At 39.1% G+C, this 23,878-nt stretch overlaps 1 protein-coding gene across 3 annotated transcripts; it reads left to right on the plus strand.

Annotated features, from left to right (window-relative positions):
* The first annotated feature begins 447 nt into the window (after positions 1 to 447).
* DBF4 (DBF4 zinc finger) lies at positions 448 to 22,248 on the plus strand. Of its 3 annotated transcripts, none has more exons than XM_035318861.1 (12): positions 448 to 620; positions 3,017 to 3,195; positions 8,263 to 8,457; positions 9,469 to 9,519; positions 10,073 to 10,142; positions 10,290 to 10,366; positions 11,872 to 11,902; positions 12,178 to 12,223; positions 15,818 to 15,949; positions 17,904 to 18,018; positions 19,149 to 19,273; positions 20,728 to 22,248. In XM_035318861.1, the coding sequence occupies exons 1-12, from the start codon at positions 587 to 589 to the stop codon at positions 21,785 to 21,787; spliced, it is 2,115 nt and encodes a 704-aa protein (XP_035174752.1). In that variant the 5' UTR covers positions 448 to 586; the 3' UTR covers positions 21,788 to 22,248. The 3 variants fall into 3 exon arrangements, with proteins under 3 accessions (XP_035174752.1, XP_035174753.1, XP_035174754.1); XM_035318862.1 differs by having other exon boundaries at positions 12,181 to 12,223; XM_035318863.1 differs by having other exon boundaries at positions 468 to 620; positions 3,020 to 3,195.
* The last annotated feature ends 1,630 nt before the right edge of the window (positions 22,249 to 23,878 follow it).

Consider the following 23,878-nt stretch of genomic DNA (forward strand, 5'->3'; position numbering starts at 1 on the left):
CTAAGCACTGTTGTGACTGTTGGTTTGCACTGATCTCTGCTTTTTATGTGATCTGCAGGAACATAACGTTTAGTTGCTTTTGCTAAGTTTTAGAGGGAAGGTGAGATGGTTAAGCTACGTATAACAAGACTCTTCTCCCAGATGTAAACGTGCTACTCTGGGGACGGTTGCCTTTTCCAACGTGTTTTTCGTTTTATTTTAAGACGACTTTGAAGACGAGCGAGCGGGGCTGCGACCTCTAAGAGAAGCAAAGCTGCCAGTCACGAAAACCCTGAGGCCCTCAGAGCCGCTGTGGCCGCCATTTTCCTCCCCCTGCCCTCCCCTCACGCTCGGCCCCACCCCCCGCTCCCTTCCCGCCCTCCCGTACCGTACCCGCACGTCACGCGGGGCGGGGCGGGGCTGGGCTGGGCTGCGGGGGGGGGGCGCGCGCACGGGGCCCGACCGTTGGCAGCGCGCGGCCGGCAGCGGGGCCGCGCCTGGGGCCCAGTGCGGCTGTGAGGGAACGGGGCCGGACCCGGGGCCATAACGGCGGCGCTGCCCCCGCGGTCTCCTTGCAGGGCGGCGGAGGATGTGACCCCGCCGCACGATGAAGCCCGGCGCCGCCAGAGCAGCGCGGCCTCGTAAGTGCCCGGGGGGCGGCTGGGGAGGGCCGGGGGCGCTCGGCGGGCACCTGCGGCCGGGCTGGGGGAGCCGGTGCTGGGCCTGGGCCTGGGCCTCTCGGCTCCGTGAGGCTGGCGGTGAGTAAGCCTCTGGCGGCCTTGGGTGGCCGTGGCCAGCTGGAGGGGCGCTCCCGGAATGCATCGCTTTAGCACGCTAGCGCTTACGCGCTTTTTTTTTTTTCTTTCCCTGTAATGTTGGGAATTAAACGCAAAAGAACGTAGCTGGTGAAGTAAAGGCGCTGGCTGGCGCTAGGCCGCCGTTCTGCGAAACCGCTCCACCCAGGCATAGCTTTGGTGGTATCAGGGACGTGCACGAGAGGGGCCTCGGCACGTCAGGGCCACAGAGTTAAAATGCAGGCACTTTACGAGGGAAGCTCTCTATTAAAATGGCAGTCTTAATTAAATTTGCTAACCAACTCCACGTTTTTGGTTATCCCTGATAAGTTTAATGCACGTTTTCCAATAGAAATTACAAAGTTCAGCGTGTTTTCAGCTGCCCTGGGTGTTGCTGGTGTGTGCAGGGTATAACACTATATCTGGTCCCTATGGAATTTTACTTTAACTCCTATCTGACCCAACATTTCATCCTTCTTTTCTGTTTAACTTCTAAATCAGTTTCAGTGTCTGGAGTCTCCATACTTCCTATTTCTCCAATTCTTTTGGTCTCTTGGATTTTACTAAATGGGTTGCTATTCCTGCTTCATTTCTGCATGTTTGTAACCATTACTTAGAGAATATACCAGCACCAGGGGTTGTTCTGCTCCCTCTCCCTGCTAGAGACACTTGCAGGGAGGGAGGGAATGTGTAACAGAGGGGCGGTTGTCCCTGTGGGCTTCTTGCCTCCAGAAGATGCCTGCTCACTTCCTGCAGCAACCCTCTGTCCATTTTGAACTTCTCTAAAAGAGAAGTAATGAGCAGAGCGTTGGGCAGTGAGGAAGAAACCACCATATAAAACCAGTGATATGCCAGTCATGGATGATCATGTCTCCATCACAGGTTGTAAATGGATTCCTATAATGGATGCGTGTAAGAACGGAGGAAGGGTAATAAATTTCTCCTAATAACATTATTGTAGTTTCCAGCTGTGTTTAGTTGCAGGAATTTAATGAATTACAGTTCACTTCTGTGTATTTAGGATCCCTCAAAAAGTATTTCTCTTCCATCTATTTGTCCAGCCTTCCTTCAGAATCACATCTTGGTACCGACAGTGTCCTTTGGCAGCAGGCTGTGCAGGGTTGCCCCGTTGCATAGACTGTCAATTCTTGTTTTCCGTTTTGTACCTGACTACTAGTTTTGTTTTGTGCCCCATAGCTCTTGTACTGGAATAAGCTATTTAACCTTTATTTCTATGTTCTTTCTGATTTTGTGTATCTGTACTGTATTTCTCCCAATTCACTCTTTTTCAGACTGACAAAGTCTTAATGTACAGTCTTTCCTCATACTTAAGCTTTTTCTCCCTTACTTGGTTTTACAATGCCCCCCCCCCCTTTTTTCCTCTTAGAACTGCATGTGGTATTTAAGTTGTGAGTGATTCATGAGTTAAAACTGGCATAATAACATTGTCCATTTTATTTTGTTTCTTATCATTTTTGTTTTTCTTTTTTGATTGCTACTCAGTGTACTGAGTAATACTTCAGATTTCTCTTGTGAAATGAGGCTTGTTTCTCACCCAGTCTGAATTTTTTATTTTCTTAAATTTCTATTCTGACAGGCTTGGATAGAAGGCTCTGTGTTGAGCTTCAGGAAAGATCATCAGCACAGTTTAATTGCTGTAGGTGTTCTCTTAGTTTTAGAATAAAATTCACTAGGGCAGAAAAAGCCATAGCTAGAATGATTCTGAACTTAAAGCATAGTCCTCCTGCATCTCAGTTGGGTGTTCAAAAATTAGATGAATAGTAGGATCTCACTGTTTTATTTTTTGATGTTTCCATGACTTTTGACCTGGTCTTGTTCTAACGCATCCAAATGAATTCTGTTTTTATTCCAGATGAAAAAGTGAGAGAGGCTAGTTCTTTTCCTCTAAAATGATGTTCTTGTGCTCATCAGTGACAGTACAAGTAGTGTATGTACTGTGGAACAGGGATGGAAAATGCTTGCCAAACTGGATGAGAAAATTGATGGCATTGTATACCAACTGTAATGAAAAGTCCTTTTTATGATGTGATTTTAGGGAGAAACTTGCAAGGGCTATACGTGTGTAAAAATGACATAATAACACATTTACAATTTAACTTTTTTTAAAGTGTCCTGTATCGTGTGGAAGCTTGCCTTGTCCATTTCCATAATTTAGTAATTTTCCTTTTAAAAAAGAAAAAATATACATACAATTCTGTTTAAATTCCCTTTTCTTTTGGCAGCAGATGGAATGCAAGCAAAAACAGAAAAGACAAAATCTTCTCTGAAGAATGTGAAAAAAGATGTAGGAAAACCAGAGAAACTGAAATATAAACCACTCACTGGGAAGGTGTTTTACCTCGATATTCCATCAAATGTGATCTCTGAAAAAATAGGAAGGGACCTCAAAGAACTAGGAGGGGTAAGTTAGTGTGCAGATCTTTATGAAGCAAAAAGCATCCCAGATGACCGTTCTTTATTATTGAATTTTAAAGTTACATTTAATGTGACAGGATTTTATTTTTTAGTGTTTGCCTTAACGTTGAAATGTTTAATATGGACAGTTTATCAACAAATTGGGCTTTTTGTTGCTAGAAGCTGTTCTGCTAGCTTTAGCAAAAGTGTTTATTATACAGGTTTGTTTTCAGAAGATGATTTGTATAGAAATTTACCTAAGTTTCATTGTTTGAGGTGAAACAATGAACCGTGAAGGTGAAACAACTTCCGACTATTTTGGCACATGTTTACATGTTATAACTCAAGTTTTTCAGCTGAACCTAAATAGAATAGAGGAAGTGTTTTGCATACGTTTTAAAAAAGTTTTAACATAGTTTTCTTGGTGGGTCCTGGTGTTCTTTTAGCTTGGTACAAATTATTTGTTAAGTTTGTCTCTTTAGTTGGATTCTTTGATGGAACTTTGAAAGTATTTGATCAAGTTATACATAAGACAGCATTTTCCAAAGTTCCTAATACATTTTATATTTAGAGGCTACTTAGCCAAAAATGGAGTGGTGAAGTTGGTTTTGCTTATTTCTCAAGTGAGAACAGACAGAGGTTTATAAAAGCTGAGCTGGAATAGTTGTCACCTAAGAGAGAGGGAGGAGGTATCTACCCCTCTTGGCATTCAGAGCAGACTGTGGAGAAAGAACTGAAGAAAGCTTTTGTCTGGTTGCTGGGCCCAAAAGCATTTAGAGAGAAATATACGGATTTGGCTGGTGGCAGGAACATCAGGTCCTGAGTGAGAGGCTATTTTAAGGACAGGACCAAAATTGTAAAAAGTAGGTGGTGGTTGTGTGCTGTTTTTGTTTCATTATTATTATTTTTTTGATAAAGGCATTTATTTGCATGCAAATAACAGGGAGGATGTCAAGGACAGCCTGGGACTTTTGTAACAAAAAGATTTGTATAGATAAATGCACTTAGAATCTGGGATTTAACCCTAGCCTTTTTGAGTACTCATCCTTCTGCTGTGAGCAAACAGTTCTGAAAGCCACATCTTCAGGAACAATACTTTTTTCAGCTCATTCTGGTGGCATTCTTACAAGAGTGGCTGACGGTGCGGCAAGGAGCAAAAGGGGAAATCTAAACAGTGTAATGTCAACTAGCAGTCACTTGCTGAGGTTATCAGCTCCAGTGCTGGCAAGTTTAACAGTAGAGGGATGGATCGGGTTGTAAGGGGGGATTTCCTGAACTTGCCACGAGCTGTCAGCTCTGTTGAGAGCAGCTGATGAGGCTTGGCATGCACAGGAACAACCCCCATGCCTAGAAAAAGCAACCCTTAAGGAGTGCTAGAGACCAGGAGTGCTGTGAAGAGGGCATGGCACATCAGCCATGGCATGGCAAGGCAGTTTGTGTGGCACGTTGTGCAGGAGGGTGCCTTTGGAAAGCAGACTGTTCTCTTCTGGGAAGCAAAAGGAGGCAGTGTTCTACTGAAACAAAATGGTGTCCCATCTGCTGCAACTGCTAGGCTGAAGGTAAAAGCCAGATGGAAGCACCACAGTCTCCCTTTAGGGACACCTACGCACAGACTTCTCAGGATGGAAAGAACTGCCCTGAGCCTGAGCTGCATGGAGCCTCCAGCACCTGAAAGTTCCCCTAGGGTGGGAAGTCAGTGGTGGGTGTGATGGGTGCAAGTGTGCCTAGCTGGATGAATTCTTTGAGCAAGTAGCTGTGTTAGAAGAGGAGCTTAATGGGCAGCGCAGTATCCAGGCACCAAAGTGAGAGAGGGATGTGTGGCATCGTGTGCTGTCACAGGCTGAGTGACAGCCCTGCCCTATGTCTGTGCAAGGGGGAGGTAAGCTTGCTTCCAACCCTGAGCTGATGGACTCGATTAACTCAAAGCCAAAGGAAACTGGACCCTTGCCTCTGCTCAGAAGAGGCAGAGGAATCTTCCCCTTGCCTCCACATAACAGATACAATGCTCTAGAGTTGGAGAATGAAGAGTGTGAGTAACAGGCAACACCCAGGAAAGGCCAGTTGTGTGAAGAACCAGAGTCACCAGAAAAGCAAGTAAGGTGTTAGTAATCGGAGGTTCCTTGTTGAGAGGAACCAAAGCACTTGTTTGGTGTTCAGTCTCTCTAGAGAAGTGTGCTGCCTGCTGAGAGCTCGAATTTGTGATACCACGGAGAGGCTGCCAAGCCTGTAGACTATCACCTGTTGCTCGTATTCTGTGGAGGGTCAGATAATGTTGCAGTGAGGCAACTCAGAAATCCCAAAAGAGACTTCATTGACCTGGGAACAATGTTAAAGAGATCAGGAGCACAGGTGGTGTTCTCTGTCCTCCTAAGTGGAGAAGGGGGTTCCAGAAGACCTGAACAGGGGAATGCCTGGCTGTGTGGCAGGTGCCGTGCTCAGGGTTTTGGTTTCTGCAATCTTGGACATACCTTTGAAAAACTGAGCTGATGGGGCTCACTTGACCAAGTGGAGGAAGAGTGTCCTGGGCAACAAGCTGTTGGACTTCTGGAAGCAGTTTTAAACTGGAGTTAATGGGGGAAGGGGATGGAGTTTTGACTGAGAGAGAAGAGCCAGAGGCTGCTGATACATTTGGAAGCAACAGGGAAATTGGAATTGTCTCAAAATGGCATGCTCCTCTAAAAAAGGTGACATGGCCCAACTGAAGTGCCTCTACAGCAACGCATGCAGCATGGGAAGCAGGAGTTGGAAACCACTGTGCTCCGAGAGAACTGGGATCTCGTCGCTGCCACTGAGATGTGGTGGGATGACTGGAGCATGGCTGTCAACTATTGAGAAAGGACAGGGAAGGAAGGAGAGGTGGGTGAGTTGGGCTCCATGTAAAGAAATGGGTTGATTGCAAAAAGCTGTCTGTGAAAAATAACTGTGAACAGGTTGAGAGCTTGTAGGTAAAAATTAAGGACCAAGCCATCAAAAGAAAACCTTGTTGGTTTTACTGCAGGCTGCCCAATCAAGGGAAGACTGTTGATGAAGCCATCTTAGTCGAGCTACAAGAAACATTGTACTTGCAGGCAGCCTGATCTAGTGAAGGATTTCCCTGCCCATGGTAGGGAGTTGGACAAGATGATCATTAAAACGTCCCTTACAACCCAAACCATTCTGATTCCATGATGCTAATTTGTGTTGTGTTATAAATGGCAGTAGTAATGAGTTTAAATGGTAGGAACCTGGTGCTTAGCTGCTATAACCCCTGCCCTGGCAGTGGTTCATCTTTGGGCTAGTAAGGTTCCTTCCATATGACAGAATTTGAGAGGCAACTTTCCCTTAAAAGATATGAGTTTTTTTTTGCCCTTTTTTTTTTTCTTTGTATAGAGTTTAGCTTTTTTTGTCTTTCCTTCTGTAAGCTACAACTTTTCTGTGCCTCATCATACCTATGACAAAGTAGATGAAAATGCTTCTGGGATGGGAACTTGTGGTAATTAGTCATGGAATACTTTCATAGTTGGGTTTTTGCATTTTCATTCTTAGTGTTTGATCTAAATAGGCTTTTCAATAAATACTTTCCACACAGAGCTTGTTAATGAATATTTTTAAATACTCATATTTAAATCACAAATTCCGCGAGCATCTTGTTAATACTTTGTTTTACCTAATTCTCTCTTTTGTATGGAAAATGCACTTTGATATAAACAAGTACAGGATGTTATAGTAACACATGAGCAATGCAATCACTGAGCCCACTCTAAAGTTGGATACTTTGAATTAGTTTAAGAGAGTCATTGCAATAAGAGTATAAAAATGTCCTTTAACCACAACAGAAAAAGGGACTTGCTTAAATTGCTAGCTCTTCTGAGTGTTGTTTTGCTAATACTTTTTTGAACCTAAAGGAGTGCTGAGCAGTTGTATAAAATCAACACTTGTAAATTAGGGTGCTGTCTGAAACCACATGCAAGAAATTAAAATAATATGATTTCAAGTTACACCCATCTCTTTACATTTAGCATTAAACCAGAGTGCATTATCTTTTTTTTTTTTGTCTTTAGAACGAAATTATAAGAATTCATATGTAAACAAGGTTGCAAGTCAGAGGTTGAAAATAAGGTTTTCCTTTTTTATTCAGAGGAATATATGCCTAAATTTTCAGATTCAGGCCCGGTGCTTTCAAGATCAACTACCATGTGGTTCTTTGTAGCCTGTGGGGGTGCACTCAAAAGCCTCCCTGTATACCCCCTCTCTGTGTGTCCCACTTCTGTAAACAGTATGTAGAGCAGAATTAGAAGGCAGAGGCTTGCTGTGTCTGCAATCTGTGCTTTCCACACTGATTATTAGTGGAGAAGAGAAAAAAATGTGAAGCTACATAAACTGTCAAGAAATAATTAGCCAAATAAAACTGTTAATTGCACGGTGATATATAATGAAAGATAAAGCAAAACAGGAGAGAATAAGCATGGAAAAAATACACATCTTGCAGAGAATGAAAATACTTTGAAGCTACTCAAGACTTCTACATTTCTGAGGAGGGTTATGAATACTGTAGGTGTGAAACATGGTAATTTATCCTGAAATTATCCTTCTTCTGTAGGTTCTAAAATTCATTGAGTTATATCTCTTTGTAAACTCTCAATTACATTTGCATATTCATGTCTTTGAATTTAGTTGAACACTTTTCAACTTCTGTTAAATAAAACTATGTAAAATGTTCTTTTCCTTGAATTATTCTGTAATTTCTCAGTACAGTGCTTGAATTCTTCTATTTAGGAAGTGTTACAGCTAGATAGTTCAAGGAATGACAATAATTGAAACAAAGCTTTTTTTTTTTTTTTTTGATTGAGATTACAAAATCAGAAAAATGAAATGGGAATTTGTGACCAATGAGGTGCTACTAGGGCTCAGCTGTAATTGTCTAAATATTTGGAAAATATCTTCCTGTTAATTCAGTGGGGTTTTAGCTTAATATTAGGTTTATTTACTAATTTGTTAGAGTTATCTAGAAATTTTGTCACTTTTTAATGTATACAAAGCAAGAAGTTACTGATTTATCCTGAAATAATGGCTTGCTTTATTTCTTTATATTTAGAGAGTGGAGAGTTTTCTCAGCAAAGATATCAGCTATCTGGTGTCTAATAAAAAGGAGGCAAAATTTGCACCAACTCTTGGTCAGATTTCTCCAGTTCCTAGCCCAGAATCTGCATGCAATGGAGGAAATAGTTCACCTCATCCTAGCAACCGAAAAGATCGACGTGATGGAAATTCATTTAAGACAATAGATACAGTAAGTTTCTTAGTAATAATACTGCAAATCAAGAACAATCCATGAGATACACTTAAAATTTTTCTCCCATTTTGTTTCCTGAAGATTGTTACAGTTCCTTGGATGAATGCATTTTTTGCTTTTAAACAGTTCAATCATACTTTTAAACCATGTCAGGCAATCTTGTTAAGCTTTAAACTTACTCAAGCTAATTAAGCACATTTTCAGAGATTTAAAATAAAAACAGGAGCCTTTTCTGCAAACAGCACTAAAATCTATTCAAATATATTATGACTGAATTATAATATTGCCATTGTTACGTTTAACAACTGAATATGTCCAGGCTTGTGATGGAATCTACTGGTTCTAGTTTTTGTAAGCAATGTAGCCTATTAGTATGTTTGCTGTGATATTGCGAATTCAAATATCTGCAGAAGTAGTCATTGATAGAGTTCAAGGATGTAATTAAAATTGAACATTGTGAGTTGTCAGGGTTTTTTGAGTTCTTTCTTAGAGAATCACGTTAATTGAAACGGTATCTGACTTTCTTTCTGCTGGTTTACATGAAGTTTGTTATGTGGGAAAGTCTTGCATCCTTTTGAAATACTGTACTGTATCCATAGTACTTGCTTAGAAACATGACTGGGGGACAGTCTATGGGCTGGTCTTCGTTGCACTAGATGGGTAAAGTCACCTCATCTTCCCAACACAGTCCGCAGTACATCTTCTTTTGTACTGGTGGTAGAAGAGACAGAGAGAAGACTGAGGCTACAATTACATGCATAGCTTTAGCTAAATTTGGCACAACTCCAGCTGATGAAACCTCATTTTCTGTCCTTCTCCCACCAAACACCTCCTTGTATCAACCCTAACCTTGTAAAATGCAAGATCATGAAAAATAGCTGTACGATAAACAAGAGAAGATTACTCTAGTTACATTTTTGCTAAGGAACATGTATTTTAACTTGCCTTACCTTTTGCTTTTTGAAATGAATTCTAACTTGCTACAAATGTATTTCTGTTTTAATATAGGTACGTATGAGCAGAGGAAAATCCTTAGTTGAAAAAGCAATTAGAGAGCAGGTAAGAAGAGTAATTCTCAAATTTGTACACTGTAAATGTTGGTCTTGCTGTTCTGCAAAACAAGCATTAGTAGGAGTAATAGTGCTGTAAGACAGAGGTCTCTCATGGAATGTTCAAGCAGAAGTCAAGGCATTGTTCTAAGCAAAACTCTCAGGTCGTGTTTTCTGGATGCTTCCTGAAGAATGCAGAGCTTATAGAATCTTAGGACTAGCATAAATTACCAAGATAGCTAATGTAGTTAGCATTTGAGAAGTGATAGTGAAATTGAAGTAAATATACAATTTTATGTTCAAATCCTAGATATTAAAAAATGTGAGAGCATAGAGAACGCTCTTGGCTTTGTAAAAATCACCATCCTTTAATGGTGAAGTGCAGTGATGTGGAGGTGGAAAAGTCATTTTAGGAACGTGGTCTTTTGGCAAGAAGCAAATAAAGAGTCTATAATTTGATCTCAGCTTTATGACAGTTCATATTACAAGTTGTATATTTATTACAGTTATTATATATATTCTACTGTGTTTAGCTTAAAATTATTAATGTTTTTCGTCTGCAGGAATTAATTCCCTCTGGTAGTATACTGTCCAATGCTTTGAGTTGGGGAGTGAAGATCCTTCATATTGATGGTAAGTATTTTTGTTTGATAAAACCGAACCTGAACTTATAACATTGACTTGGCTAATCCTTTTGTTGAACTCAAAATATTAAAAATGACAAATAACTTCAAATATACAAAAATAAACTCAGCTAAATATTCTCTCTCTTTTTGCCAGATGTTAAGCATTACATTGAACAAAAGAAGAAAGAGCTCTACCTAATTAAAAGCGCAGGCAGTTCTTTGAAAGATGTGGTGAGTTTTTGCTATTTGTGAAAGTTTATTCGATTAAATGAAAAAACACAAGTGTATTAAAATCTGTAAGCATCATGGTACGTAGTATTTATTTTAACGAAGTCTTGCTCGTGTTCTGTTTTTCACTGATTAATGTGTTTTATGGATTAACTTAAATTTAAAGACCATAATTAAAAAAATAACCTATTAGTTATACATTTCAGCATTCAAAAATAGGTTCCATAATAGCATTACATAGTGTGTAGATTTTTGCTCTTGAGATGATTATCTAAGAACCAAAAGTACTGAAAAACTTGAGATTTCTCTTCTCTCTGCTTTAGAAATAATTTAAAAAATGAACTTTGGTTATATTCTAACATAGGTTGTGGTTACGTTGCCTTGTATAATTTTTATTGTGACACAGTGATTAGATCTTTCCTTTTGATTTTGATTTTTTTCACTTCCCTTTTGATTGATTTGTTTTGAAAAATCACAGTTCTGTTTTCCTGAAGGAGCTGTCTCTAGGCAATCTGTCAGTTGCTCAACTCTGCTTTTTTTCCTTCCTAGTCTTCTAAAGCATCTTCAAGCTATTCTGCCAATAATATGCCACTGGCATGTGAAAATCCTGATTTCTCCAAACTTTAGTGTATAATATACTTAGACATTGAAACTGTTTTAGCTGTTTGCAGTTCATCTGTGTTTGCTTTGTAATTTAAATTATGCATGTGAAGTTGTACAAATATCTATTCCAGGCTGGGGTCTGTGGTAAATAAATGGCAATGTGCTACATAGTATTGCATTCCAAAACAACATAACACATATTAGCTAATTATTGAGGCTACATGAAATCTTCTACTAAATCATTTGTCTTGGTTTTCATAGATAGCGCAGGGATATTTGTATGTTTCTGTGAGTAGTACAAAATAACATATGCACCTTTGCCAGAATCAATTATACTTAGAGGTTGTTGCTTGACTTTAGACGTCAGTCTTTTCTGAAAGCAAAATAAAGTTAGTCTTCATTGCTAATAAAATTACCTGGTTTTAATCCATTTAAATGAGGATTATTTTGTTTGGAGAATGTTACTATCTACAGTTTTTGGTAACCTTTTACAGATTGTAGTTAATTAGCATTTGTAAACTAGGGAAAAACCTTATCAATATTTAAGAATTTGTTTTCAATTATGGTAAGTATTTTGGGGGAAGAAAGAGTAAATTTCCCTGAGTGGGGTCTTTTTTTGTGTGCTTTGTTGTTTGTTTTAGAAAAATTAAATTGAAATGTCTGAATGAGAACATTTATTTTTGCAGTGTAGCGTTAAATATTTCTTTAGGAAATGTGACTATTTCCAAAGTCCTGATCAGACTGATTTCTGCAGAATTTATCACCACTGTGTATCACAGGTAATGATTAACATAGGAGAAGACCCTCATAAGTTAAAAATAAACTACAGCAAAATTTTGAGATAAAATACAAAATAAGTTTCACAGGAATTTTATACTTCCTTTCTCCTTTTTTTTTTCCAATAGGGAAAACAAGTTACTACCCCAAAATCAAGAAGTAAGTATTTTGGTATCTGTAGAGGTTTTCATTGAATTGCTGAACGCTTGAAAATGTAGTAGTTCTTATCAAATAAATATAAAGCTGTTTTCTACTTTGTAGCTCTAAAAAAGCTTGTGGAAAAACTTCCTGATTTTTAAATCAGGAGTTTGTCAAAACATGTACATGATAAGTTCTAAAATAAATAATGCCTGCTTATTAGTTCAGATACTGGAGTATTATGCTGAATGAAGAAAACTATTTATCTTTTCATTTCCTTCCTCCTTCTCCCTGAGCAGGTAGACTGAAAAAGCCATTTGTGAAGGTGGAGGATAGAAGTTGGTAAGTCTTCTGTGTGCTTTCAATAACGTGGTTCTCAAACTGAGTAATTCAGAAACACTTAGGAAGTATGCCTTGAGAAAATGACCTTCAGATTTCAGCTTTCTTGGACTTACTGACTTTAAATGCCAGGCATAGTGTCTTCTTACAGTAAGACAGAAACTTTTCATCTCTTCCTGCCTGGCTGAACAGAGAACTGTGGCTTGAGCTTAGGAGAAAAAAGAGGGTTTATAATCTTTGGAAAAGTGGGCAGGCCACTAGGGAGGACTATAAGGATGTAGCGAGGCTGTGCAGGGACAAAATTAGGAGGGCCAAAGCTCATCTGGAGCTCAATCTGGCTACTGCCGTTAAAGGTAACAAAAAACGCTTTTATAAATACATCAACACAAAAAGGAGGACAAAGGAGAATCTCCATCCTTTACTGGATGCAGGGGGAAACTTAGTTACAAGAGATGAGGAAAAGGCGGAGGTGCTCAATGCCTTCTTTGCCTCAGTCTTTAGCGGCAATACCGGTTGTTCTCTGGATTCCCAGTACCCTGAGCTGGTGGAAGGGGATGGGGAGCAGGATGTGGCCCTCACCATCCACGAAGAACTGGTTGGTGACCTGCTACGGCACTTGGATGTGCACAAGTCGATGGGGCCGGATGGGATCCACCCAAGGGTACTGAGAGAACTGGCAGAGGAGCTGGCCAAGCCACTATCCATCATTTATCAGCAGTCCTGGCTATCGGGGGAGGTCCCAGCTGACTGGCGGCTAGCGAATGTGACGCCCATCTACAAGAAGGGCCGGAGGGCTGACCCGGGGAACTACAGGCCTGTCAGTTTGACCTCAGTACCAGGGAAGCTCATGGAGCAGATCCTCTTGGGAGTCATCATGCGGCACTTGAAGGGCAAGCAGGCGATCAGGCCCAGTCAGCATGGGTTTATGGAAGGCAGGTCCTGCTTGACGAACCTGATCTCCTTCTATGACAAAGTGTCGTGCTGGGTGGACGAGGGAAAGGCTGTGGATGTGGTCTACCTTGACTTCAGCAAGGCTTTTGACACCGTCTCCCACAGCATTCTCCTCAAGAAACTGGCTGCTCTTGGCTTGGACTGGCGCACGCTTCGTTGGGTTAGAAACTGGCTGGATAGCCGGGCCCAGAGAGTTGTGGTAAATGGAGTCAAGTCCAGTTGGAGGCCAGTCACTAGTGGCGTCCCCCAGGGCTCGGTGCTGGGGCCGGTCCTCTTTAACATCTTCATCAATGATCTGGACGAGGGCATTGAGTGCACCCTCAGTAAGTTTGCAGATGACACCAAGTTAGGTGTGTGTGTCGATCTGCTCGAGGGTAGGAAGGCTCTGCAGGAGGATCTGGATAGGCTGCACCGATGGGCTGAGGTCAACTGCATGAAGTTTAACAAGGCCAAGTGCCGGGTCCTGCACCTGGGGTGTAATAACCCCAAGCAGAGCTACAGGCTGGGAGATGAGTGGTTGGAGAGCTGCCAGGCGGAGAAGGACCTGGGAGTGATAGTGGACAGTCGGCTGAATATGAGCCAGCAGTGTGCTCAGGTGGCCAAGAAGGCCAACGGCATCCTGGCTTGTATCAGAAATAGTGTGACCAGCAGGGCTAGGGAGGTGATCGTCCCCCTGTACTCGGCTCTGGTGAGGCCGCACCTCGAGTACTGTGTTCAGTTTTGGGCCCCTCGCTACAAGAAGGACATCGAGGTGCTTGAGCGGGTCCAAAGAAGGGCGACGAAGCTGGTGAGGGGCCTGGAGAACAAGTCCTACGAGGAGCGGCTGAAGGAGCTGGGCTTATTCAGCCTGGAGAAGAGGAGGCTCAGGGGCGACCTTATCGCTCTCTACAGATACCTTAAAGGAGGCTGTAGAGAGGTGGGGGTTGGCCTGTTCTCCCACGTGCCTGGTGACAGGACGAGGGGGAATGGGCTAAAGTTGCGCCAGGGGAGTTTTAGGTCAGATGTTAGGAAGAGCTTCTTTACTGAAAGGGTTGTGAGGCATTGGAACAGGCTGCCCAGGGAGGTGGTTGAGTCACCATCCCTGGAAGTCTTCAAAAGACGTTTAGATGTAGAGCTTAGGGATATGGTTTAGTGGGGACTGTTAGTGTTAGGTTAGAGGTTGGACTCGATGATCTTGAGGTCTCTTCCAACCTAGAAATTCTGTGATACTGTGATTCCTGCTCTGGGAATCTGTGTTTAGCTACTGAATGAGCTGAGAGATAGTAGGGAATGTTTGCAGTAGGTAATGGCTGTGGAAAGTTAATGTGTAGCTCTAGGTTGTAGACTGTGAGAGTGGGTTCTTCTGGTTTATTTTCTGCCAAGGGTCAGATGAATGAAAAGGAAGAAGCCTGGAGACTTTGAACCTTGACATTTTATCTGTCTTTTTTTTAGATCCAAATCCTGTAGCCCAAAAGGCTAATAAAACTTTCGCTATTAAATTCCAATCCTGTAGTCCCAACTCATAAAATTCATCTAGAGAGACTGTAAAGAAAGTTGTTATACTTGAAACCATTCCTTGAAATTAGGCTGAATTTCCTGTTCAATGATTTCTTTAAAAAAAAAACAAACCCTTGTTAATCTAATTTCAATATCTGCAGTAGCGTGAGGTCTTGTACTTTCAGACTCCAAATTGGTGTCTTTCTGGTCCTGTAATTGATCAGACTTGGTTGTTTAACTTCTCAGTAAGGAAAGAGGTTGCCAGAAGTTGAGAGAAGAATAAAATATAACAAAGTGCAATTCTGCAAAGCATGTTTTGCATCTTTGAATTCGTAACTGACTTCTGCTTTGTTATGATGTTTAAAAGCTCTGGATTTCTTTGACACTTTCCTGAAATGGGGGTGGGGATGTGGGGTGGGGATTCTAAGCCTAGTCTTAAACTTTAATCTGGTAAGAGGGTAAGAATAAATATGAGAGAAATGAGGATAGTGGGGAGAATCGGACTCTTTTTCAAGTACAGAGAAATTTATATAAAAATGTGTGAGTTTGAATTCCATACTGAACCCTCTGTGTACTGAAACCTGAAACACTTATGTTTCAGATATGTTTATGCAACATTATGTATTTAAATGTTTGTGCTTTTTAGATGGTTATGCAACATAAATAATAGTTCAGAAATTGATTAAGATACTGAGCTGAACTTGCTTTATTTTCTGGATTAGCTGAGTTTCCTTCTGCTTGGGTGGTTTATAGTAGTAATGGGGGGGGGAGGGGGAGGGGGGATTACACCTAACTTGAACATCAGCACTGCAGCTAAACGATTCCGTTTAAATGCTTTTACTGTACTCAGAGTGCTAGTGTATACTTACTGGTTCTGGTATCTAAGTGCGATTCTGTTTAAATTCTGCTGTGCAAATTTCCACAGTCCAGAGGCATAACAGACATACTGGTAGAATGAGCAAGACAGTTACAGAAACTTGAGGCCAATCTTCTGTTTTGAAAAAGTATCAAGATTGGAAGGAATTAATTACTCTAGGGTATTCACCTAGCATTGTGTGTACATCATATGTGAAAGAGAAACGATTTTTCAAAGATGCTTAATCTTTCTGTAGTATTTAGTATAAACTGTTTTTTTGTTGTTTCTAACACATCTGTTTTGTCTCAATACAGCCTCTACCGCCCATTTTATCTGCAGTTTCCTACTTTTCCAGTTCTGAACTACTGTGTTCCAAAACCTTATAGTCCATTTGAGGTGGATAAGAAGCTGCCTTCTGGTCAGAAGCAAACTCAATCTAAACAAAGGTTTGTTAAGAACTTATTACTGATAGAGAGGGAGAGTCTCCACGATAGTTTTAAAATATTTGTTTTCTAAAATAATTCTTCTGCTTCTTACTTTTGTGATATTTAATACTAATATCCACATCTTGACTGTTGTATTTGCTACACTGTAACTTTTGCTCTGTCTGTCTTTCTGTACCCTATTTATCCTGTCTTTAGTCCTTTTTTTGGACATACAGAAGCATACGTCCAAAAATGCAACATTCTCCTATCATTGTGGGCCAGCATAAGATAACTTTTCCCTTTCTGCCACTGGTTTCTTCTTTGTCCTCATCTTGGATGCCATCCAGTAAGTATTTTCCAGGAAGCGAATTTCTTAAGACTTCCTTTGATATCTGTCAGTAACAAGCTAAAAAGTAGGCACTCAATTTTTCTTTTTAATAGTGATACTCAGTCATAGTACAAAATTGTTGCTAAAGAGTGCACCTGCTTTACAAGCAACATTAAATTTATAGAAATTAAACTGCAAATGCTGCTTCAGTGCTTCAGAGATGAGAAGTAGGTGCTAACTACAGCAGTAGAATTACAGTTGGCCTTTCAGCAAGTGTTTCTATGATATGTTCTGGCATTCAAGGTCTATTTGAGCATTCCAGATGCAGTTAGAACTTTTTGGTAAATCAATTTTATGATTTGAGACTACGTACAAGTTTCAATCATATATTTTTTGGGGGAATCAAACTGTTATCCTGAATTTCTTTTGCCTAGCATATCTGGAGAATTAATATTAATGACTACTGCATTGACTTCCAAAATGGATTCATACGGGAGTCTAAAGATACTTAGGTGAAAGGTAGCTTTGCTATATGTGGAACTTCCCATATCTAGTAACTTTTGCTGCTGTACTGGCCTTTGGGTCTAAGATGTTTTTAGGTGTGATACTTGTTTTCTTTGTAAAATAGCTTCTGCACTGTTCAGGTTCTGTCCAGTATTCAACATTATTATACTGCAGGATGTTTTCAGGTGATGTTGCCATGACGCAATGAATGTAGCAACATAATAGAGCAGTAACCTTGGCAATAATGAGGGTATTTCTGATGGTGTCCCCTTAAGAGGGGAGTTAATGCTTTAAATGGTTTAAAGCATTTTCCAAAAAGACGAGTCCTCTAACTTTATGGATTAAGGAATATAATATATTTTAAAATTTCAGGAATTATGTTTGAATTAGTATTCCTAGTTAATCTTTTAATTTGGTACATGCCAGAGATGTTTGGGCGGGACATTGTATATTTCATAAGGGGGAATGCTCACTCGTTTTATCTGGGAGAGAAGCATGTTCAAGGTGATGTCAATTTTACTTGCTTCTGCATAAGGCAAGACTAATGGTTTTGCTTTACTAGTAGGATATCAGCTGTAGGTGGTTTAATAGTGAGTTGCAGTAAAGAGTTGCTCTGCCCAGATGAGGACTCTGAAGGTCATGGAACATATTGAAAGCTTCTCTGGGGTTTAATCTCCTGGAAGAACTTGAGGTTCATTTCCTTGTATTTCCACTTAGCCTGTACCTTGAAAAACAGGCCAGGATGGTGTTTGATCAGCATGTTCAAAAGCTGCATATAACCAACAAATCTGACTATCCTTTACCTTTTATTCAAGAGTGAAAGGTCATCTATTAGACCAGTTGTTCTACCTTTGTGTTTTCTTGGCATCAAAAATACAGCAGAAGAGATGCTAGAAGATGTTTTTATTGTAGGTTTGATTTTATCAAACCTCCTTTACATCAGCTATGCACAGAGATTTTAATATATCCTTTGATTTGTCAAGTGAGTTTTTTTTGAATGCATTGTTCTTCTCTGTTTTTCTGAAGCGTTTGAGGGGAAATAAAGATTTTTTTAATTAGGTGAATGAGAATGAACATTAGTTTAAGAGATAAGTATAGAATTCAGCTCATATTTGAGACTCTATATATCTTTTCTGTCAACAGAAACAAAATAAATAGTGACAAGGACTGTGGAACCCCTGTTCAGCTCCCTCAGAAGGACAAAAAAAGGAAAGGATATTGTGAATGTTGCGGAAAGAAGTATGAAGATCTACAAACTGTATGTGAAACAACAAATATACGCTTTCAAACATTCTTAAAACAGTAGTGCCAACAATAGTTCCCACTTGCTAGTTTAATGTATATTTTTATCTTAAAAGATCTGTTGAGTACATCTTCTAAAAAGCAGCAAGTAGGGTTTTTTTCTTTTTTTTTTTTCCTTTGTAAGTTTCAGTTCTTCATTACTGCCTCTAGGTAGCTGAAGGCACTAATAGTTCCTGTCAGAGAGACACTGGCAATAAGAGCACCCACTTAGTGGATGAAGGGAATGTGGTGGGTGCTATTTTTCTGGATTTTAGAAAGGCTTTTGATACTGTTCCTCAAAATATCCTTGGGGGATATATGTAGCCCCTCCTATATGGGGGACTATGTCTGCCTGGCAGCTGGGTGCTGGTTGACAGGAGGCTCAACAAGAGCCAACAGTGTGCCCTGGCAGCCCAGAGGGTCTTACTGTAGCCTGGGTGCTCTAAACACAACATAAAGCCACTTAAAAGAGGTGAGTATCCCACTATATTTAGTGTTGGTGTAGGATATTGTTGACAATTCTGGGCTCCACAATTTGAGGATATTAAAATACTTGAAAGTGTTTGGGCAACAAAGCTGGTAGAAGGGCTGGAAGGCATGCCCTGTGAGGAGCAGCAGAGAACACCGGGTTCCTCAAGCTTAGAGAAAAGCAGGTTTAGGGGTAACCTCACTGCTCTCTACAGCTTCCTGAGGAGGGGAAGTAGAGAGGGAGGTGCCGGTCTCTTCTCCTTGGCATCTAGTGACAAAATGGGTGGGAACAACTCAAAGCTGCATCAGAGGAGGTTCAAACTAGACCTTAGGAAAAAACTTATTTACTGAAAGGGTAGCTAGATAATGGAACAGACTTCTCAGAAAGGTGGTTGATGCTCCATGGCTGTCCGTGTTGAAGAGATAATCAGATGACACTCTTAATGATAAAACTTTGGGTTAGCCCCAAAGTAGTCTGATGGTTGGACTCAATGATCTTTATAGTTCCTTCAAAATGGAACTACTCTATTTTAGTGGTAATAAATATCAATATTTACTTATTGTTCCTTATTATAGTGTTGATTTGTATATGCATATCTGTAGTATTATATTTATTTAATGATTTTTCCTTAATTCCAGCATCTGGAAAGTGAACAGCACCGCAATTTTGCACAAAGCACCCAGTATCAAGTTGTTGATGATATAATCTCCAAGTTTGTTTATGAGTTTGTTGAATACAAAGATGACACACAAAAAGTTAAAAGGTAAGTTTTGTGTCTTCAATTTTAAATCTCCTGTGAATTAAGACATTGAACATAAAGGTACTTTAGTTATGAAATTCTGAATCTAGTATGGAAAAAACATGTTTCAGTCTGATATACATCACTTAAATTGGCAATGCAGTAGGTATATGGCAAATCAGTTCTTCAAAGCAGATATTAGAGGGGAAAAAAATAAAGTACAAATAGTATTGCAGGAATATGAGGCTAGAATGCCGAAAGTTGTTCCATCTATCCTTAACCTTCAAAAAAGCAAGATATCAACTATTCTAAAAATATACCTGACAGAAGGACAGCAGTGTCTGGACATGTTGCTTGAAAAACTTCCTGACATTCTTAGTAACCAAAGATCAGCAAATTATAACCTCCTCAGTCAATCTTTTCTCCTTCCAGTGGAAGGATTTTTCATAGTCTAGTCAAGATGTTTCTATCTGTAGTCTAAGGCTCTTAGCTTTTGTTGTGCTGGTCAAAGAAAGCGAATTTTCCTCTCTTCATTGTAGCTGTTATAATATTAATGCTTGAAAATGAACCATCTTTGTACTTCCTTTGCTCTATATAACAGTGATCTTTATTTCTATAGAAATTTGGACATATTAGACCATATGTTCTATAATTAATTTGTTAATATTTTTATTAGTTGTATTTACCATGTAGCTAAAAATGTAAAACTTAATAAGATCATCTACATACTGGTATTTAAAAAATAAAAGGCAACTAGAAGCAGATATGCATGCCTGCCTACCCACCCACCCCTATAACCTCTATCAGTAGTTTCTTCCTCAAATGCTTCAGTGGGAGAGAAAGTATGGACTATAAACACCAGTATCCTCATTACTTGAAGCAGTGACTCAAATCAAGAGTGCACTGATTTGTTTTGTAAATGAGTCAGAGATAAGGAAATAACATTCTTACTTCTTTAAAAAGAATTTAAGAAATAAAGTGAAATCAAAAGAAATGTAAATAGTCAAGCTCATAGCCTAATGAAAGCAAGCCCTTTTTCCTTTTGTGATTTGAAAATATTCAGAGTGTTTAGGTTTGAATTATCATCTTAGGGAAAAGCGTATCTAATTACACTAAGCTTGTGTGTGTATATAATACAGAATATTTATAAATATTTATAGTCATTGTGTTATAGTCACCAGCTTTTGGCCTTAGTAGCATCACGACTGATATTTACTGAAATACTAGACCACTTTGTATTTTTAAAATGATTTCGTAAGATGTAGAAATCAATAGGAAAATGTCAAATTCAAATACAAGGCACTCTGTTCCTGTAAAAATACTGTGCCATGTAAAAATACCCTAACTTGCCTTTAAATTTTAAAACAAAAATTATGTTAGTTTGGTTGCTTGTCTTGAGCTGTTTACATATTGAATTGTGTTCCTCATGGTTCTGTCAATGATTTGATTGTTGATCATTGTAAACAATTTATTTGTAGGACAAAATGTAGTACAGGATATTTTTCTCCTATTATTGGAAAGATAACCAGACCAGACGAGCTGAAAGAACGACTGAAAAAGCAACGCATTTCATTGAAAAGTTACTCATGGAAAGATACTACAATACGGGCACTCAAACTGGATCACCAGCCAGAAATACAACCAAATTCTGTGCCAATGCCTACCCCTGTTTCTGGATCTCTTTGTTCAATTCTTTATTGTCATCTGTCACAACCTTCAGAAGTAAAAAGTAGATTCAGAAATAACAATGAGAATATTAAAATTGATTGCTCCTGTGTCACAAACTTAAGAGACACTGTTTTATCATCAAATTTCGTACAACTTCTTCCTCAGAAAGATGGCAAATCCTACATGGAGAACTTGTCTCAAACCTTTGAGCCATTCAGTAAAGAAATGTTTGAACCAGAAGTAAATAAAAGGAATTTACAGTGTTTTCAGGAAGATGTGTGTACTCTGTATTCTCATACTCACATTACAGATTTTGGTGAAAAAGACAGAAATTTACCACAGCCAAAACGAAAGTTAAATAATACAGTAGTCCTACCAGCAAAGTGTTTGAAAAAAACAGATGCCAATCCTACATTTGTCAAGAAACATCATGATTTATGTGATAATCGTCAACAGATGCAGCACAACGTCGTTCTGGAGGCCGAGGTATCTGAGACGGCTATAAACAAAGAACTTAATGAATTGGCTGCCAGCACTGCACACAGCTCTCCATCTGGAAAGCTGCACAGAAAAGTAAAGCTTTACTTAGGAAGAAATAGAAGAGAGAACCGGAAACAGAATATGGAGTTATGTGTAAAGTACACAGATGGATTGTGTGTTCCCGAAGAGAACAAGAGTACTTGTAGCTCACCAGTGCAAGCCCTTCTGGAACTATTTCAAACAAGTGAAATAAACTCTGAATTTGGAGGTTTTTCAGTTTACACTGACAATAAAGATTCAACTGGCATAAAAGATACATGGGAAGGGCAGAACACAAATGTTTGTTCGTTATTCTCTTCTTCATCCTCATCCTCATTTGTTGGTTTTTAATGCTGCTTTATTTAATATAACAATTTTCAAATAAATTTGCAAATTTAAGATTTTATTCATGGGAAATTAGGTTGTTGTGTTATATATTATGTACAGATGTTTTCATTTTTTTTAATGCAAAAACTTCTGTATGTGTAAATATGAATAAAACTAATGAAGGGTCTTTTCTTAAAAGGTGCTTGCTGCTTTATTACAGCTCGTAAAGGGTTCTGAACAATGAATTTTTGGTTAAATTAATTGCTATGCAAAATCAATAAGTATGTTATCTTTTTGGATAATGGAATTTTCTAGAGTCATTGAATAAGCACACTTCATGATGCATTCTAAATAATCACATTATTTATAAATGGATGTTTACTGTAAATAAGGTCTATCATTTGTGGACCACTGATGATTTGTGGAGATTTGGTTGCTTGCCCTTCTGTTCTTTCTGCTGCTACTGGAGAAAGCCAGGAAAAAAAGTCTCTTGCTTTCCTAATATTTCTTCTTCTGAAGTTGTTTTAGAGTATACATAATCACAAAGAAATAGGATTAGGAACACGTATTGTATTCTTTAGCTACTCTGCCATAATTTATTTTTAAACTAAAACTACATGTGTATTTCAGGTAGATGTGTGGCTTAGTTTTTCTTGTTTAAAAATAACAAAACAACAAAACAGCCATAAAAACAAAACAGCCAATAGGTTTCTGATTGGTTTAGGCTCTTGGTTTGACTTTTTTTTTTTTTTTTTTTTTTTTTTTTTTTCAGAATAGCTAGCCTGTCTGACAAACCTACTAGAAAGCAGGGGGAAAGACATAAGTGAAAACTAGGAAAACTTTTTTAATACTTTGAATCTTTACCAGAGCTGACTTTTCAGGATTTGCATACCTGTAAATCAGTGTAAGACATGAATATTGAATTGCAGTGGAAATGATCATGAAGCTTTATAAATGTGAACCTTGTGAAGCCTCAAGGTTAGTATAGTCTTAATATACAAACAGGCAGAAATTACTCTTAATTATTTTTTGCATAAAAGCGCAAACAAGTAATTTCCCCATTTAATATTCTCAAACTTACTATTTCAGTGTTCTTACGGTTAGTGTGTTCAGCAGTTGCTTACAGTCGCTTTCCCCTTAGTATATGACATTTGTGATGATAGGTAGGTAAAGCTTTGTGGTGTGCAGGGAGGGCTGAGGAAAGTAACATAAAATTACTTTCATTTAAAAAGCATCTATATCTAAAGCTTTATGTTTGAAGTAGCTGCTTAGGGCAGTCCTTATTTGACTGTTCATCCAACTGCCTGTACAGTTGGGTGAGAACTGCTTCTGGTCTCACAAGCTTACTGGCCATTCTGGCTTGATATGTTGTTTCTTCTGATCCAGATTCACAAAAGATTCAAGCACATCAAGGAAATTCAGCACGTTGTGTCTGATTTTCATGCATTCATCTTCTGTTTTTTTTAAGCTTTTTTTTCCCCTCAAGAATAATTGTATTACTGTTTGAAAAAATAATGAAATATTGAAAGCTAGTTACTGGCATGTTTGTCTCTCCGACTTCCAAGTCTGAAGAGAAATGTATATTTTCAAAATGTGCGGCAGGGATTCTGAGAAATGTCAAACACTACAAGTACAATTAAGTCACTAGAATAAAGGTTCAGCATTAGAAGTACATTTTATCTGTAAGTACATCTTTGTAATTATTATGCACATAATTACAGTTTGGGTTCTTTCTTAATAGCTATACCAATTTCTAATGTCACTTCATTTTTGGATAGTCTGTCTTGCTATCTGTGAATGTGAGAGGCTGATGTAGGTAATTTTATATTCTATTCAAAAACAATTGTTAGTATTCTGTTCTAAATGATTGTCTTGTTGACCCAGCGACCTTAATGTATCCTTTTCATAGGTGTAGCAAGCACATTTCTGGGGAAGATTTTAGCATAATCTTTGAAATGTTAAAATAGAACGCATGCACGTGCACAGGGTTACTAAAAACCAGTGCAGACAATACACTGGTTTGATACCTCAGCGTAAGGATGAGTGGTGACTGATCTGGTGTCTGGTACCCACTTTTTGTTTCATATGAGAGAGATTTTTTTTTTTTCCTATTAA

This window comes from Oxyura jamaicensis, chromosome 2, assembly GCF_011077185.1.
Source record: "Oxyura jamaicensis isolate SHBP4307 breed ruddy duck chromosome 2, BPBGC_Ojam_1.0, whole genome shotgun sequence".
In the NCBI taxonomy this organism is placed as follows: domain Eukaryota; kingdom Metazoa; phylum Chordata; class Aves; order Anseriformes; family Anatidae; genus Oxyura; species Oxyura jamaicensis.